Source organism: Onychostruthus taczanowskii, unplaced genomic scaffold (assembly GCF_017590055.1).
Source record: "Onychostruthus taczanowskii isolate IOZ18803 unplaced genomic scaffold, ASM1759005v1 scaffold73, whole genome shotgun sequence".
NCBI classification, from domain to species: Eukaryota; Metazoa; Chordata; class Aves; order Passeriformes; family Passeridae; genus Onychostruthus; species Onychostruthus taczanowskii.
This window is the reverse complement of record NW_024505118.1, coordinates 2916543-2933244: the sequence shown is the minus strand read 5'-3', so window position 1 is coordinate 2933244 and position 16702 is coordinate 2916543. Positions and strand designations below refer to the sequence as shown.

General features: G+C 41.3%; 1 protein-coding gene across 4 annotated transcripts in view; it reads right to left on the bottom strand.

Annotated features, from left to right (window-relative positions):
* The window catches only part of CMSS1 (cms1 ribosomal small subunit homolog), a 222768-nt gene that overhangs the window by 63024 nt on the left and 143042 nt on the right, over positions 1-16702 (bottom strand). Inside the window, exon 1 of one of the 4 annotated variants that reach the window (XM_041422435.1) lies at positions 1810-1873. The exons of the other annotated variants lie outside the window; for them this stretch is intronic. Within the exon in view, the coding sequence (XP_041278369.1) occupies positions 1810-1834 (25 nt within the window). The 5' untranslated portion in view covers positions 1835-1873. Of the gene's footprint in view, positions 1-1809; positions 1874-16702 lie in introns of those variants that run through there. 4 annotated transcript variants of the gene reach the window in all.

The following is a 16702-nucleotide window of genomic DNA, read 5'->3' as shown; positions in this document are numbered from 1 at the left end:
TTAACACTCACAGTCTCTTTGTAACATATCCCTTGAAGAAGCTGAGTTCATATAAATATGTATCATGGGAAGAAGATGTATATGCCAAGAAAAGAAAACAGAGACAATTAATAAGGATCTCTCCCAACCAAAACAGCATACTGATTAATTGAAAGCCTGTTTCATAATCTATCAGGAAATGGCAGCAATGAGTATCAATTTCAAAATAATAAGCATAAAATAAATACAGAAAACCAATTGAAGGAAGTCTGTTATGGAAGTCTTTTACAGCAGTAATAAACCCCAAATCCTGGAAAACTTTAAATGGTTTGAGACCACATGTTCTTATCAGGTATAAAAACTGGCTTATAAACTGCATATGAATTAAGAACAAAACAATGGTAACACTCTTCAGATTATATCTGTGATGAGAAATGGCTCATCCAAAAAGAGGATGCCAACCCACCTGCCGCTCTTGTAACTTGTGTTTGGGTCAATTCTTACTCTCAGTCAAGTTTCTGCTAGTTTGAATGAGAGTTGATCATATTGATGCTCAGAAAAACAATGTCTCAAGTTTAGAAACTTAACTCTTGTATACGTACACAGGAAAAACAGTCTCTTCTGTTCATCTCATGGAACCTTAAAAGAAAACAAGCCATGAGGGCACACTGGTACAAACAGGAGTGACAGAAATCACAAGCTCCCTCTTCTGTAAATACCTTTGATTGGCAAAGCTTTTTTTTTGCCCCTATATCTACTAAGGGATGACTTCAGCAAGGGTAAGGAAACAGCTGAAAGCAGCAATACTGTTTATAACTGTTTTTAATTCAAAAGTCCCTAAACACAGTCCAACAGGAAGCAAATTCAACTAAACAGACCAGTGGGTGTTTTGTGTATCCCTCTTCCCTAATTAAATTTCAGATGCCTTGTGGAAAGGACATACAAGTGGTGCCACCCCCAAACCAGCCTCTGACTGTCACTGCTATCACTGCTGTAACTGAAAGGGTTTGTTATTCTCAAACCCAGCAGCAAATGCTTTTACAATTTTCTTACATGCACTGCTAATAAACTTGACGAACAGGTCAACCACTTTCTCATGACTCAGCATCAGTCAAGTTTGCTTTGGTTAGCTATGGGCTTCTTCCCTTTCACTATTTCCTCCAATGCTGATCTGTATTTTCAGCATTTAAAAAACAAACAAAAAAACCTAAAGAAAACCCCCACAAGCAAACAAATAAACCAAAAAGGCAAGGATGCAAAGACAAAACAGGTTTGCTTTACTTGATCTAGGTAACCACAACATAGCAACATAAGAATTGTCTTTCTTCAATACTATACTCCAGCTGAATGCCACGTGTAGGGGTAGGAGTAGGAGAGCCTTGTGACACTTGCAGGCATCTCATCTCACTACAGTTTGCTGTGTGTAAAGCCGGTTCTCAGTGAACCAACGACAGGTGTCATCAAAGTAACAGGAACCCGCAGCAGGGAAAAATCGCGGCTCAACGCCAGTGTCAGTGTGTGTCGGGCTTGACTCATTTCTAGTTATGCCAACACACTTCAGATTGTCAAATTTACTTTGAAAACCCTACAGACTCCCCTAAAATTATTTCTGTAATAGCAATAAGTAAAAGCTGGAGCACTGTGAGATTTGATTCCAATCAGTGTGATGACAATCTCACTTAAAAAAGAGAAAACATGAGGAAAACAAAGCAGAGATGGCCGATCTTGGCTATGGCTGCCACTGCTGTTGCTTCGCTGCTCTTTATTTTAAGTAAAGCTACATATTTAAATACTGACAGAGCTCAGTAAAATTTAGTAGCTAGAACTTACTGTTAATCTTGGTTAGATTCTCCATCACCTGAAGTCCTTAAATCAATTTTGGGTACCTCCCCAGAAGATAAGCTGTAGTTCAGCCAAGTTTATTGAGCTGTATAAAAAACTACTAGATTAGGCTCTCTGGTTTGTGTTTATGTAAGATTGCAACCATGACATAATGTCTCTAACCTTAAGTATCCACTAGGCTATAGAATATCCAAAATTCAAAGGCTGTATGTGGGAGCTATTGATTCTAATGCACCAAAAGTGGGCATGTAAAACATCACGACAAACAAGAAAAAATCAGTGCAGTAACTCCAACATTGGTAACTTTGGTGAAGCATGGAAAATTACTGCGCGCACTATTATGCTGCAAATACAGTGCTGAAAATAAAATTCACATCTTATAACAAGACAAACAACTACAGAACATATCTGTCTTACCAGTGCCATGGCAACTGTAAAATAAAACACACACACTGACCTGAAATAGTAGCAACTTCTTCCCGTTAAGAATATTGCTTATAAGGGAACAAGCAAGAGCCGACTGACCACATATCCATAAAAGCTGGGAATGTTTTCTGTTTCCAGAAAGTGTTTCAATGCCTTTACTATTTTTAACAAAATAAAAAGAAACCAAAACAAGCAACAACAACAACAAAAAAATTAAGAAAGAAAAAAAAAAGAAAAGGTGAGTTTGTCTCTGATTTTATAGTCCCCAAGTACATGAAGCTAAAAAGCTGAACATATGCACACTTCAGGAACTTTCCATAATCCAAACCATCCAGTTTCCACTTGCCTCAGAATGTGCTGATAAAAACAAACTCCCTTAACCAGACCCTGATCCCACAGGCTGACCTAACCCTTACACACAAGCATCCCACTCTTTTGTCTCACCAAAGAGACAATGACCTGCTCACACAAGTAGGCTGACAAAGTAAAAAAGGAACAGCTGCATCTGCCCAGCCAGGGATTAACTGGCATTTCAGCCCTGTCTGTCCACTGAACAGCTTTCACATTACTAAGATTCACCATTTTGATGCCATTCACTCCAGTGAATTTTTAAGAAATGCTATATACAATTGGATAGACCTATAAGAAAGGTTGGACGAGGTTGATTGGAGATTCCTTCCTAAAGAAAATCTTGCACAGGATGTTTTATAATTGTATATCAGATATTGTCCCTTATCACTGCTGACAGATTTTAAAAGAGAGAGAAGTCCTGAAAACTTCTAACTCCTGGTAACTCCTAAAAATCTGGTAAAAAATTAATGCAGAGAAAAGAGACTATAATCAGAGTGTGTCAGGAAAAAGCCCCCAAAGGTGAACTGTGCCATTGTCTGTCTTATTTGGTGGTACAGCACCAAAACAGCTTCTGAGTGGATGTAGCAGACAGTGGCTATTGCCCAGTGTAGTATTCAATAAGGAGAACAGTGTGGAGCCACATGTATCCAAGCAGAAGAGGATACACATCTAGTCATTATCCTATTTTCAAGCCACAAACAGCTTGCATTTGCTTGTTTAACCATAACAAATTTTTCTATTAGCAAATGACTATGTATTCATGTTCACAAATTCTCCACATCTGAGCAAAAATTCAAAGCAGGATCTCCTGTCTAGAAATCAAGTATCAATTACCATCTCCTACAATAAATACAGCTGTAACAGAAATAATCTTACATACTGCACTGGACAGTTAAATATTGTCTATCAAGCAAAAATAAGAGGTAATACATAATACTCACATATACCCCTTCATGTCTTTACTCTGACACAAAAGTCTGATTTACAAGTACTTCATAAATTTGTGAAAACTAACATAGAAACTGTTCTGCAGCTCAGTGACCTCTTGGAACCAACTCAACACAAGTGCTGTGCACACAGTTCTTCCCAGTAACACAAGCCTGTGAGCCACCAAATGGGAAGGGAAAACAGCAAAACAACAGGCATGTTTTTGCATTTAATAACCAGAAACAGTTTGGACTGCTATTCTCTACCCTGTTCACTGACTTTCTAAGAGCTCCCATTTAAACACCTAGAATAACTTCTCATGAACTACTTAATCCAGTTCCCCAACCTGAAAGTCCTAACAGCTGCTGCTGTTTGAAGCATCCAGAACATTACTTGCATATACTTTGTAAAAATGGCATTTGCTAGTAAAAGCAAAGCTTTTAAAGCTTAGGGGAAAATAGCCTTGGGGTTTTCCCCTTCTGAGAACTTAAAGTTTTATTAGTGAACCTAAAGGACTGCCAGACTTCTAAAGTGACAACACATTACAAAAAAATTTCCTATGTGTTTTGCAAATTTGAAGTCAGCCACATTTCACTACTGACATAAGGGTTTTTAATATCAGCTCTAATGAAATATAATTCTCCAATGACATAACTGTGAAGTACAGCATTTTCATTTCACTAGCTGGCAGAGGTTTTGGCCTTATTATTATTATTTCTTATGTAGAGCCAAAAGTGTTCTAGGCCCTGCACAGACATGCCTGAAGACAAAACCTTTTCCTTGTATCTGCTCTAAACACAGAGACCACAGCATATTCAGCTTTACAGAGCAGGTCATGCATTTTCACACGACTGCTACGGCCAAGTCATATGGTAAGACACAGGAATAAGACAAAAATGTAACAAATAGTTTGCCTTCATCTTCTCTACAGTTTCACTTTCACTAAATCTCTTTGGGTAGGATTGGATAGTTTCTGGTTTGGGAGAATGTCACTGTTAATTGGAAAAAATCCTACAGTCAAATGAAGAAATTCCAGCCATCATCATAAAAGCCTGAGGGGACGGGGGCATAAGCTGAGGGTTGAAATAACAGTCTTATTTTAAAATCTGGCTCTTCCTGAGGTCACAATTCCTCTGCTAGATGAGAGGTGTTTATTTTAGAATTGATACGTGCACAGCTCACAACAAACAGTTTAACCATACACCAATAAAAATTAAAAAGCTCTTGTTTGCAAATGACTGAACTGAGAAGAGCTCTGCCTTCCCTGGACCCCGAACACCCAAGAAACAGGGATGACAGAAAAAACTGCACTTATCCCATCAAAGCCAACACCCCCTGATGAATGAGAGGAAATCCAAGCATGGAAGACAGCAAGTCAGAAAGAGAGACTTATCTACTCCAAAGCCCCTGAGTAGGTGGTAGGAGCATCTGACATGGACACCTTGTTCTGAATTTGTTGTGGGACAAGCAACAACAATAACAATGCTGTACTCACCCCTTCACCTACACATCCTGCTCAATGCACATCTCTCCAGGTCTCCAGTGGCATTACTTGGGACAGAAATTGCCTCAGTTTGGCTGTTGCATACATGCTGTGCTTTGGCACTGAGCAGTGACCCTGGTATCACCAAGTGCTAGGGGATACTGACACTCTAGAGACACCTCCACACACAGATCCAGCTCCAGCTTAAGAAAGAATTTGAAAGGGGTATCTCATGGCATAGTTCACAGTAACAAGACTAGGCCTGACCTGCTAAAACATACACAGAAGGGATAAACCATACTGACAGGTACAAAGGGGATGCCTCTGCTGTGGCAACATCTCCTAGTGGCTGTCATGAGTGGAAGGTAACAGGACACAGTCTCTTTGCCACAGGGCTGATGCACACTCAGCTTGAAAAAGAATAAGAATTCAGTACATTAAGTTGAAAGGTGGGGAGAAAAGCCTCCAAAAACATAAAGGGCAGATGGCTGGTGAGAGTTAACAATAAGGTTCATTTGTGGGACTCATTTGTCTGCTTCTTGTATAAGTCTTGAGATAACACCTTGTTGGATTCATAAAACACAAACACACTGGATCAGCAGCAATTTCCCCTTTGGACTGGACTTTAATCAGGGTATTTTGGTACCTTTGCCCTCCTTTTGCATCTTTCTGAAATCTCAAAGCACATTTTAATGGTGGTTTGCAGACCCTGAACTGCAGCCTGAACATGGTTTGAACTCTCAGTGAACCACTGACAGCTGCACATAACTTCCGTTTGGGGCTACAGCAGAAGCTGAAAAGAAATCATGTTTGATTTTTCTGCTTTGGGGGGCAAGTGAGGAGAACAGTCCACATAATGCATTATGGTGCAGCTTGCAGTGGTGGTGGCTGTCTCTTTTGGTGCCGCAGCTCATTTCTGTAAAGACAGCTAGGCAGGATGAAGTAAGTGTTATCCTCCAGTTTCTCTAGACTGCTGACAAACATTACACTGGTCTCCAGCACTGATTGAACACAGAAGAGAAAACACAGAGCATGACTTCCCAAAAACGGGTAAAAACTTTGGTCCTCTCTGGAGGACACTCTGGGCAGAGGCAGAGGATAACTGGGGTCAGAACAGCCTTTTCCAGCTCCATGCAACCAAGCACAAATCAGTAACAGAGATGTTACCTCTGAGGGGCTGTGTGAAGCTTGCAGCAGACAACAGCACAGTAGGGGAAAAACTGCAATGCATGTCTGCTCTCCACAGCCAAGAGATCACAGTCAGGACTAACACACTTGCTGGAAGCTTTGCCTCAGAAGGGAGAGAATCAAAACCATGGAAGGATAGCAGGGTTTGTCCTACTGTAAATGCTGGCATTTATAATGGAGAACAAAGTATCACCGGATGCCTGTTGCAGACACTCATGGTTTGCTTTTCACAATGTCATGTAATGATGCTTTGTACTAAGACTTCATACAGTAGTAGTTTTTCATTTAAGCAATTACATTTTCTGCTTGCAGGAAATGGTCTCCTTTGACCATACCAAATAAGCTATTGTCCCACCAATCATATATCCATAATCAGGTACCAAAGTTTGTTTTAAGGCACTGCCATTTCTTAACAGCTCTTACCTCTTTATTAAAGGACAATGAAAGCCTAAAACCAACAGAATATTCTTCCCCAAAGACAACATCCCTTTCCTCAAGCACTGAAGCAAAAAATGGCATAGGAAGAAGAAAAAAAATAATGAAATAGTTACAAAAACTAACTAAAACCTCTGTCTATGAACTCAAAAAATGCTATTTTTCACACAGTTCTAGAGTCCTAATATGCAAAGTTATACTAAAGCAGTATTAAATCCTCTACATCTTCCACCCACACAAACGAAGCAGTCCCCTCCTACCCCTCCACAGCTTCCAGCCTCAAATATGCTGGCGTAAAATGATCAGACAAAATAGGTGACTTATGTTTTTATTGGTTCCTCCAGACTATGACGACATTTCCTAAAACACTGAGCCAGGAAACTATTAATGTCTCTGAAAAAGTGGAAAGGGTCAGGCTATTTTAAAGGATGTGTTTGCTAAGAGGCCTTTGTTATAGATATACAGGCTACTTAATATTTGATTGATAATAACAAAAGTATTTCACATTCCCATAATATTTCTAGCTTGAAGGTATATTGTGAACATATTTGTTACATTGTGTTACAAATACATTCTTATTTTTCTTGTGTTATGAAAGCACTACCCCTTTTCACCTTTCTGAGAATTAAAATAAGCAGGTTAATAAGCTTGCCTAAGATTTTGTTAAGTATTATATCCATTCCAAGATCAGAATTACCCACAGATCCATATGTGCTCCTAACCTCAGGCTTTTATTGGAGAGAGAAATGAAAATGGTCTCAGCTTATCACCATTATAATAATGAAAGGCCTGGAAGATTTTCTAGATTTATCTCAGCTGTGTTGGCCTGCATTTGGCAGCACAAGTCAGGTCAGGCACTTGCAGGTGGGGTTGGAGATCCCTTTAAAAAGCTCTGTGTGTGTTATATATAAGCACTAAACCAGAGCAACCAGTACTCTAACAGGAGCATAGCACAATGCATGCAGGACAGAGAGATCCCATAGAGACTCCTCAAAACTTTCCAGTTTTCTAGCACATACTACATGTATATAACGCTTCACTTTGGCTGCTTTGTCAGTAGGTCTGGGAAATATCAAGGGGGACACAACGGACTTGCACAAAAGCCTTGGAAGTGAAGACGCTCCAAAGACGTCACCACTTCTTCTGTGGCCACACAATCTCACCCACAAACCCAGTTCTGATCCTGGCTGCACAAGAGTAGTGTGAAGGTCAGTTCCCTAATGCAGGAGTGCAAAGCAGATAGTACCACGTGTTTCACGCAGAAGAGCACTGAGGCTTCCTAAAAAAAGTATAAGTCACTCTGTTTTTACTGACAAAGGAACTTCACTCTTCTGTCACATCTCAAACAATCAGTCGGATGAGACGACAAATGCTGCAGGTAAAAATCCCACTATTTCACAGTGCCACCTCCTGGGCAAGCAAGACTGGAAAAACACCCTCATGTGTCCCTCCTCTACTGCAGCATCCAACGTTTTAGTGTCACCTCCCAAGCTCTGGTAGCTGTAACTGCATAGGCAAGCACCACACAAACCCACAGGATTAAGTTCACTCTGGGTTGCTGGCTAATCACAAATCAGGGTTTCCTTTCAACATCCAAACAGGAAATGGGAGTGGAGGAAGTGAAAGCTTAATAATTTCTTGCATGTTAACAAGTTACATGAGCCATTCCAATAAAAAAATCTGTGCTAAGTGAACCTAAACCTAGCACACAGTCTGTCCCAAAATGCCAAGCATTTATCTTTAAAACCAAGCTGTGCATTTTAGAAAGACAACATTTAAATCGGCATAATTTAATTTCCAGGATAAGAGGACATCAAGCAGTGATCTGAAGTTGAGGATCCTAGTTTATTGCAATCACTAGTGTTGAGATTATAACCCCGAAACCAAACCCAAGGTGGTAATCCTGACATCTCTCTTGAAATTTAGTGAAAAAAACAGGATTAGAAGGGAATAATTTTACTTATCACAAACCATTAAGTCCATAATGGCCTCCAACAAAGGAGCAAGAAATCCAGGTCTAATGTTAGCTCAGTTTCTTTGTGCCATCTTTTAGAGGTACTGTACTCTTTGGATGTGCACACCCCATAATATTTACTTGGCCACAAACAGTTAAGCATCAGGAAAGCTGGGAAATAAAGTCCCTGTAAGACACTGAGAACCCTAAAAATCCTAAAGGAGCACAGGACTTTCAGGCCTCCATGTCAATCACAGCAAGGAACATCTCTCCATCTTTAGGTTAAGAGATCACAGCCCCTGGCAACTGGGAAAAGCCTAACCCATAACACACTCCTAATTTGGTAATATCTTCACAGCAGGAGCAGGAAAAACAATTTTGTGCAACTGTTGAGCAATTCTCAAGAGTTCAAGGCAGATGAAAGGCCAGTTTCTTGGTTGTCTGAAGATATTAGGACACATTAGGGACAAAAGTAAGATGACTTAAATGGGTGGATATAGACTGAAGTTTTGAGGGAACAAAACTGCAAGGTAGAATTCCTTGTTTTTTATGGATGTACCCAATGAAAAAGAAAAATCTCTTGGAAGAACTCTGCAATACAGAAAGAGATTATTTCAGTGGGCTGCATGAAGAACAGAACAGAAGCAAAGGAATTTGGAAAAGAAACCCTGCTGTCAATATAACCACTACACAATCTCATTATCTCCCAGGGATGCAAGCAAGAACAGACATATAACATAGATAGTTACCATGGCCCACAATAAACTGGCTACAACAAATAAGGAGCTAAAACTGCGTGGGTGCATGCTCTGCATTATGGAGTGTGAAAATAAGTTTTTTCCCTACTTTCAGCAGCAGAGACATGGACACTCCTAAGGCAGCATTTACCATGAAGTGTTGCCAGCTATAAGCTGCCTCAATGTACTTGTTACACTGCGCACATAGCTGGAAACGCAGACCTTGCTGTGGACTCTTGTATTGTTCTGAGCAATAAAAAAGGGGGAAAAGTCTGTTGCACATGAACATCTGAATTTCCATCCTGGATCCTTCAGACTGCTTTCACAGTCGCCATTCCCTGTTTCCAAGGTAACAGGAGGCACAGCAGATATTTAATCAGCCTTGGTTTTAGACCACCCATTTGCAAAAACTCTCCAGAAGAGTTTAGAAAGCTGAAAAGCAAGGAGTCTGTAAGACTGCTGGGTTTGGTGTTGGGATTTTTGTTTAGTAAGACATAATCATTGGTAGGTATTACATCTGTCACTGGCAACACCGATAACTTCTTCTACAGCATTTGTATTGTGACCTGGCACTCCAATACTTGTGGTATCACCTGTGTCCAAGAATTTATTTCTGTGGAGTCACTAACTAACCACTTCTTTTCTAGGATGTTTGCATCCAGGGCAGCAATGCCACTTCCTACGACGTGATAAAGACCATGAGGACTTTGCAGGACTGCCACCTGCGCCATTGCCAAAATGACGCCATCTGCCAGAACATTCAGGTTTCCAGCCTGTGATGCTCCAGCAGGTTAGCTAATCTTCACTTAACTTCTGTTGTACCAAATGGTTTTCCTTAAGCCAGAGACTTCCAATTTCCCTTCTCTTTACTTCCAGTGAGAGAGGTGTTTCCAGACACGGTTTCTTTGGTAAGGAGTGCTGATGAACTCATACCTGTTTAACAGCTGTCACTCTATCAACAACCCACTGTCAAAAAATGGAGGAGAAATGTGCTTGACAATGTGAGAGACAAATTATGATCTGTGTCCTCCTTGAGCTACATTCATGTAAAATCCAAGGCTCACATGTGCCATTTACTTGAGTGCCTAAAGGAAGGTGTAGCTGTGATCAGTTTCTCTAGATCAGACACCACATAGCTGTTAAATAATATTAAGAATGATTTCACCATGAGATGATTGTACTGGATCTCACCCAAAACCTTTTTATATTGCATATGCTACTGTTTTGCTGCAAATATGGTCTCAAAGCAAAGTAAGAACTTTGATGAATATATGCATGACATCATCTAGAGGAAGAGACTGCATATTTACAGAGGTGTGGAAACACTTGACAAAACAGATTATCTTTTTCAGTCTGTATTCCAAAAAAAAGGGTTTTCTTGGACGATGAACTCAGGAGTTTCCTGAGTTTTGTTCATGGAGGGCAACCTCATGGGTGGGACATCAGGCTAGGTGCTGCATGACCAAAAAAAAAAAACAAAACAAAACAAAACTAAAAAGAATCAGCAGGACAGTGCAGAAAAGCAGAAAAGCCACAATTTGAAAATTTTCCTGAGAGTCACATACTTAGTATCTTTCAGATTAGTCTCTGGGAATCCCTGACTCAGATGTTGAATTCTTGTGAGGAATACGATTGATCCTTGTGTGAAGTCTTCCTCCTCAAAGACATATTGCCAAAGGTTTTCTTTTTTTTTGATGACTACTGGGCTCTGTGTTACACAAACAGAAGAATGACAAGGCAAGAGCAGACATGCTAACATTTCAATTTATATGGTAGCTGTAAATGCTTGTATAAGCTCAAAACAAGTGGTAGTCTTACTGAGGAGGCCTCCAGCTCTAGAAGCAGCTCATATATTTAGGTGGTGGTGGAGGGGTAGGGGCTCTTACTGCTTAAATCTTCAGTAGATTTTTAAAGTTTATTTTCATAGTCTAAAGGCTTGGGAAGGTAATGATAATACCACTGTCACTGTGGTCTTGTTATTTGCATGATTTGGATCCTCAGTACCACAAACATACAAAAATAGGAAATATTTCTGCCTTGCATCCCCTCTGCAATTGAGAGATTGCCTACAGAGGGAAGAGGAACAGCTGTGGAGATGACTGCTATAAAGAATATCAGCCTCCATTTACACCCCTTCAAGTGCAAGTGACAGCTGTAAACTGTATCTAAGATTTGAGCACACAACTGTGCCAGTTAATAGTTCACTCATGGAAAAAAAGAAGATTTTTGGTTTGCTGGTGCTGTCCTGCACTTAAACTTTCTGTGCATATTTTCAAAGGCCTCTCATTCCCAGCTGCACACAGATTTACAAAATAAGATAAGTTAGCAACTTGTTCTCCAGTTTGCAGGGATGGCTGAAGCTTACTTAACTTCTGGTAAATTAATGGAGAACATCTATCTTACTCCTTTGGTACAAGCAGGTGTAATGGAGAATTCCCTTCTGCCAAAATAAACTGAGGAACAAACTAGGAGTCTTTCTCAGCAAACTTTCTGACTTTTAATTTAGATGTTATAAGGGGAAAAGCCACCAGTGAAATGGAGAAGCAAACAGATAAAAATCTCTGGAATGTCCTCTCTGCTCAGAGCTCAGGAAAACTCAATTATGCAGGGAGACCTGGCATGAGCCCCATGCTCCCCCAAGACGCAAGGGACTCCTTGAGGGTGTGAGAGCTGCAGTCCCAACCAAAAATTTTCTTTTGTCTCTATTAATCCAGCAGACCTGACAATGAACTTCTCAACCTCTTGGCAGGGAAAGCACGTGTTGGGTCACGCACTCCTGTCACCCTGGATCACGGGGTGCTGCCTGTGGCTGGAGGACTGTGTGACCACAAGAAAAGTGTTCTGGCATAGCTGAAGCACCCTTGTTAAAAGGCCTCCTGTCAGCAGCAGGCATGACTGACTGGTAGAGATCAGGCTTAACGAAGTAAACTCCATTTTTCACCTCATCCCACAAGACAGGTGTGGCTGGTTGAGAAATCAAGGCTCACGCTTCCCCAAGGCCCTGCCCTGCCTCTTTACAGGGAGGAGGAAACGCAGCTGCCTCTGTTGCAAACTGGGCACGGTCCAGGTTAAGCTGTGGGGTAACGTGAGGTCAGCCTGGTGTGATGATGGTCTGATGTTCACTGCATGCACTGTGCCAGGAATGGTCAGTGAGTCACACAGCTCTCAGGAAAGTGTCTGGTCCACGTGAAACAGAGAGACTCAAGAAACATCACTTGCTTTTAGCTGAAGTAAGGACAGTAAGGACATATGGCAAAGTCACACAGCTGCTGTGGAAACAAATGCCAGGGTATGCCAGGCAGTAGGTTTTCTAGGAGACAGCAAGCCAAGGAGGTTGCATCTGACCTGTGGTCTGTTTAAGAAATACAGCCTCGCTGTCTTTGGTGTTTTATCTCATTCTGATCATGGGTTAAGCGAGGCACTCAGTCTATTGTTCTTGCGACATGATAAGTAACTAGCTACACGTAAACAAAGCAATTAAGCTCCATAAGGAACTGTTTGCCCTTCAAAGCTGAACTAAACATTGATTTTGTTTTGGGAATCCAAATATAGTAAATTACTGACAGTTAACTATGACCATGGGATTGTTTCCTGCACAGAAAGGGCTCCTGGAACATGCAGCAGAAAATCACCGTTCCTTCTCTTCACCCTGACATTAACCATGTAAAGATCCTGCTGGGCTCACTGCTAGCTGTCTTTTGCTGAGTATCACCTTAGCATAACTAATTTGTGATAATTTATGATAATTTTTATCACAATTTATGATAAGAATAGAGAGAGAAGCTTCTTAGGCTGGCACAGCTTGCTCTAAACCCCTGCTCTTCAACTGTAAAACCACCGGGCTCCATCAGCACTCCTCCAGGAGAACAACTCTCAGTTGCTAACTCCTTAATGTATTTGGTAGTCAGACAATTCAGTAGGGAGCAGCACAGCACAGAAATACACACCAAGTCATTATTTTCTTATTAGCTGTACTCCTGCTGCACCTAAACCCCCTAATCAACATCAGACTGTCAACTTGCTGAACAGAACAGCAAGAAGAAAGAAGGAACAGCACAGGAAGAAAGTATCCCATTCCAAATGTCTTCGAGACCAGAAGACTGGATACTTTAAATCCAACACACACATCCAAATCAAAAAACCCCAACTCTCCCACTGCTACTATGTGTACATGTTCAGCTTTGTAGGCTGAACTTATAGATTCATAGAATGTAGTAATGTAGCATAGACAAGGTAAAAAAAGAACCACCAAAATTATACCAGAAAGTAAATATTACTAAATCCATTTGGGGCTACTGAAAGCAAAAGTAAAAATGCATTCTGGCATAGCACCCATTATAATGCTCACTTTTATATTTTAAATGTGCAGTTTAGCAAAGATTTAACAGATACCTCCAGTTACACACCTGCACTGCAGCCCTCTGCTGTGTCTGTCACTGTGGGACAGAAGCACCTGAGCTGAAGCAGGCACATGGCTGAGGGAGGAAAACCAGGAGCTGGCTGGAAGAGGACATAGTGGGGTGTGTGCTGAGCCCTGTGTCAGAGAGGTCACAGCACACCAAGGGGAAGGACATAGCCTGGAAGGTGATGGCAGCTTTCTGTTCACTGGAAATCTGAGAGTTAAAACCACAGTCATGGTGGATCTTATATCCATTAGTCATGCTGTCCCAACAAACTCTGCTATGTGGTATCTCTGCTTACACTGCCTTAGAAACATCCCAGCCTCCCGATGAAGTTACAAGATAAATTGTGAGTTTTGAAATACAGATAGACAAAGGTTAAGAAAACAAACTGTCTTACTTTTTACTGTAGTGCTGTAACACGCAAGTCTCCACCTTTGACGAAGGGTGAAAAGCACCATTTTGTGCAACAGAATGGCAAGGACAACTGCTGGGAGGCTGAAATGGCCTGCTATGCTGGTGTCATCCAACTGACATAGCTGTGGGAGACTGGGACACAGGCTGTGCAGGTGCTCTTTCCAGTATATTAACAGAAGCAGCACATCTTACACAAAGAAAAAAAAAAAAAAGGATACCAAAATACTTTAATTTAACTAATTTTATAAATTCTGAGTACCAAAATGGGAGGTGGGACCATGATGAAAAAGATAAAAATGGCCTTGAATTTCTTCCTGAGATTCACCCACCCTCATCAATACTACTGGCCATCAGATTTTCACAACTTACCTTCTCTATTCCTTGCAAATACTTACAGGCACACCTTCAAAACTGCCCATGTACAATGGAGGATCTCCAAGCATCCTATGCAGGAGGCAACAGTGCCAGGAGCACACAGAAAAACATTCAGCTGCTTCTAAATCAAAAGTCCACATCAAGTCCTGTCCCTCAGGTTTCTACTTTTTTGACTACTGAAGGGAATCCTTCATTCAGCAGACAATAAAGGCTTAAAGTTGCTTCTTGAGATATACCTTAGGGTGGGATAAGTTGGGAAGGGATGCAGGCCTAGAGTAGAGCTTTGGAGGCACATAGGGACCTGGAGAGTTTGGGACTTGTCCTATGGGAAGATCAAGTTAACCCAGAAGAGGCAGAAAGCTGTGAAGGGCTGGACTCCAAAGCCAGGGATGAGAGGGGCTAGACCTTGGACAGACTGTAGGACAGTTGTTGGTTCCCAGTCTCAGTGAAACTGGTGTCTAGGGAAAGATCCAATTCTTTTTACAGCCAGCACAGAAATGAGATATGAGGTCTGCAGCTTTCTTATAACAGTGTAATTGCAGTGTAGGAATTCTGATTGTGAAGGACTTGAAATTGGGAAGAAAAAGGAAAGCTGCTTCTAGATCCATGCAGTGATTAGGTATGCCAAAGCTCAAGCTTTTATCAAATGGACACAACTACTTTCAGCAGGTTCTACTTGTCCTTTGGACTGCTCAGCATCCATCCTTTCCCAATACAACATTTCAGGGAAAATATTGCAGGAGTGCAGGTCAAGATGCACTCTCAAAATCTACAGAGTAGTACAAGCATTAGGTTTACCCTTATTCCTTACTTAAACATGTTGTTTCTCTGCCTCCTCTAACCTCTGCACCTTATTTTATTCTTGGCTCCATTAACTGTATACTTGGCTCTTTCTGCTCTGCCTTCATTCTCTCTGGTTTTCTTCCTCTTCACCAAAACAGCCTTTCCTTCTTCAATGCTATTTCTCCACAACAAAAATCATAACATTAACCTGATTTCACATGTGTAGCACAGTTGCTTTTACTTTTGTATTCCCCACATTTTTCCTTCCATTAATACTGCCCACAAGCCCTCTGGACCAAGGTCTGTTCAAATTTGCACTGTGTTTAGCAAAGCAGCTCCCAGAAGTTCCTGACTGGCCCCTCGGTATGCCCTGGACGATGGCACTTAACAACACTGGTTGTTGAACTTCTTACACAGCTGCCACCCTCGTCCAGATTTGAAATTTAGGCCAACACACTAATACTGTGTCATCCCCCAGTACTGTACCTGAGGCAATTTTCTTCAGGATCACTTTGCCAACAACTTTTAAAGTGGTTGAAGAACTCTACCTCAGAACCCAGGCAACAAAAAACCCTGCTGTATCAGGGGAAACTTCCATTCTACAGAGCAAAAGGCCTCTACCTTCCCTCCCTAAGAAACATAAGGCACAGTGCCTACCCTGCCCTTGCCTCTGCAGCTCAGAGGGCTTGGGAAGCACTTGCATCCCACGGTGTGGAGCATGGCAGTAAAACCTAGAAAGATTGTTCAAACAAGGTAGGACCTGGGCATCCTGTTTCTCATGGCACCATCCTCAAAATATACAACTGCTACCAAACATTACACTATAAATTTCCCATTCAACCCAAAATGCTCTTGACAAATATCCAAAAGGAAAAGAATAAAAATATTTATATCTTTAAACATGCTGACTGGGTAAACAAGATTGTAGCTGGGCTTCTGTTATGTCCAGTTTCCCCTTGTGCAGGCTGAAGCAGACATAAATGTTTACAGCAGACACTCATGGACTATGGGCTGCCCTTCCCACCCCTCTGCCTGGCAGGAGCAGAGTAAGGCCTGAACGCAAGGATGGGTGTCTGCTTATGCTTAGAAGGTGACAACCCTTGAGCACTCTGCAGATGCTGAATTTCTCAGCCAGCTGAAATAAATCATTCCCACACTATGTGTGAACACTACGCACGCCTACAGGAACGACTGTCAACTCTTTTTCAGGTCCTGAGTGCCTGATGGACCCTCTTTGTAGCTACAGAATAATGCCTTTCTGCATCCTCCATAACTTATAATCCTTCCTAATTTTTTGTGAGGTCAATTTGCTCTCAGATAAGTATCTAAAATTTAAATTAAAAAAAAATCATTACCAAAAATGGTCCTCTCCAGCTCTCACTGCAAGCATTTGGAGGTCCATCTG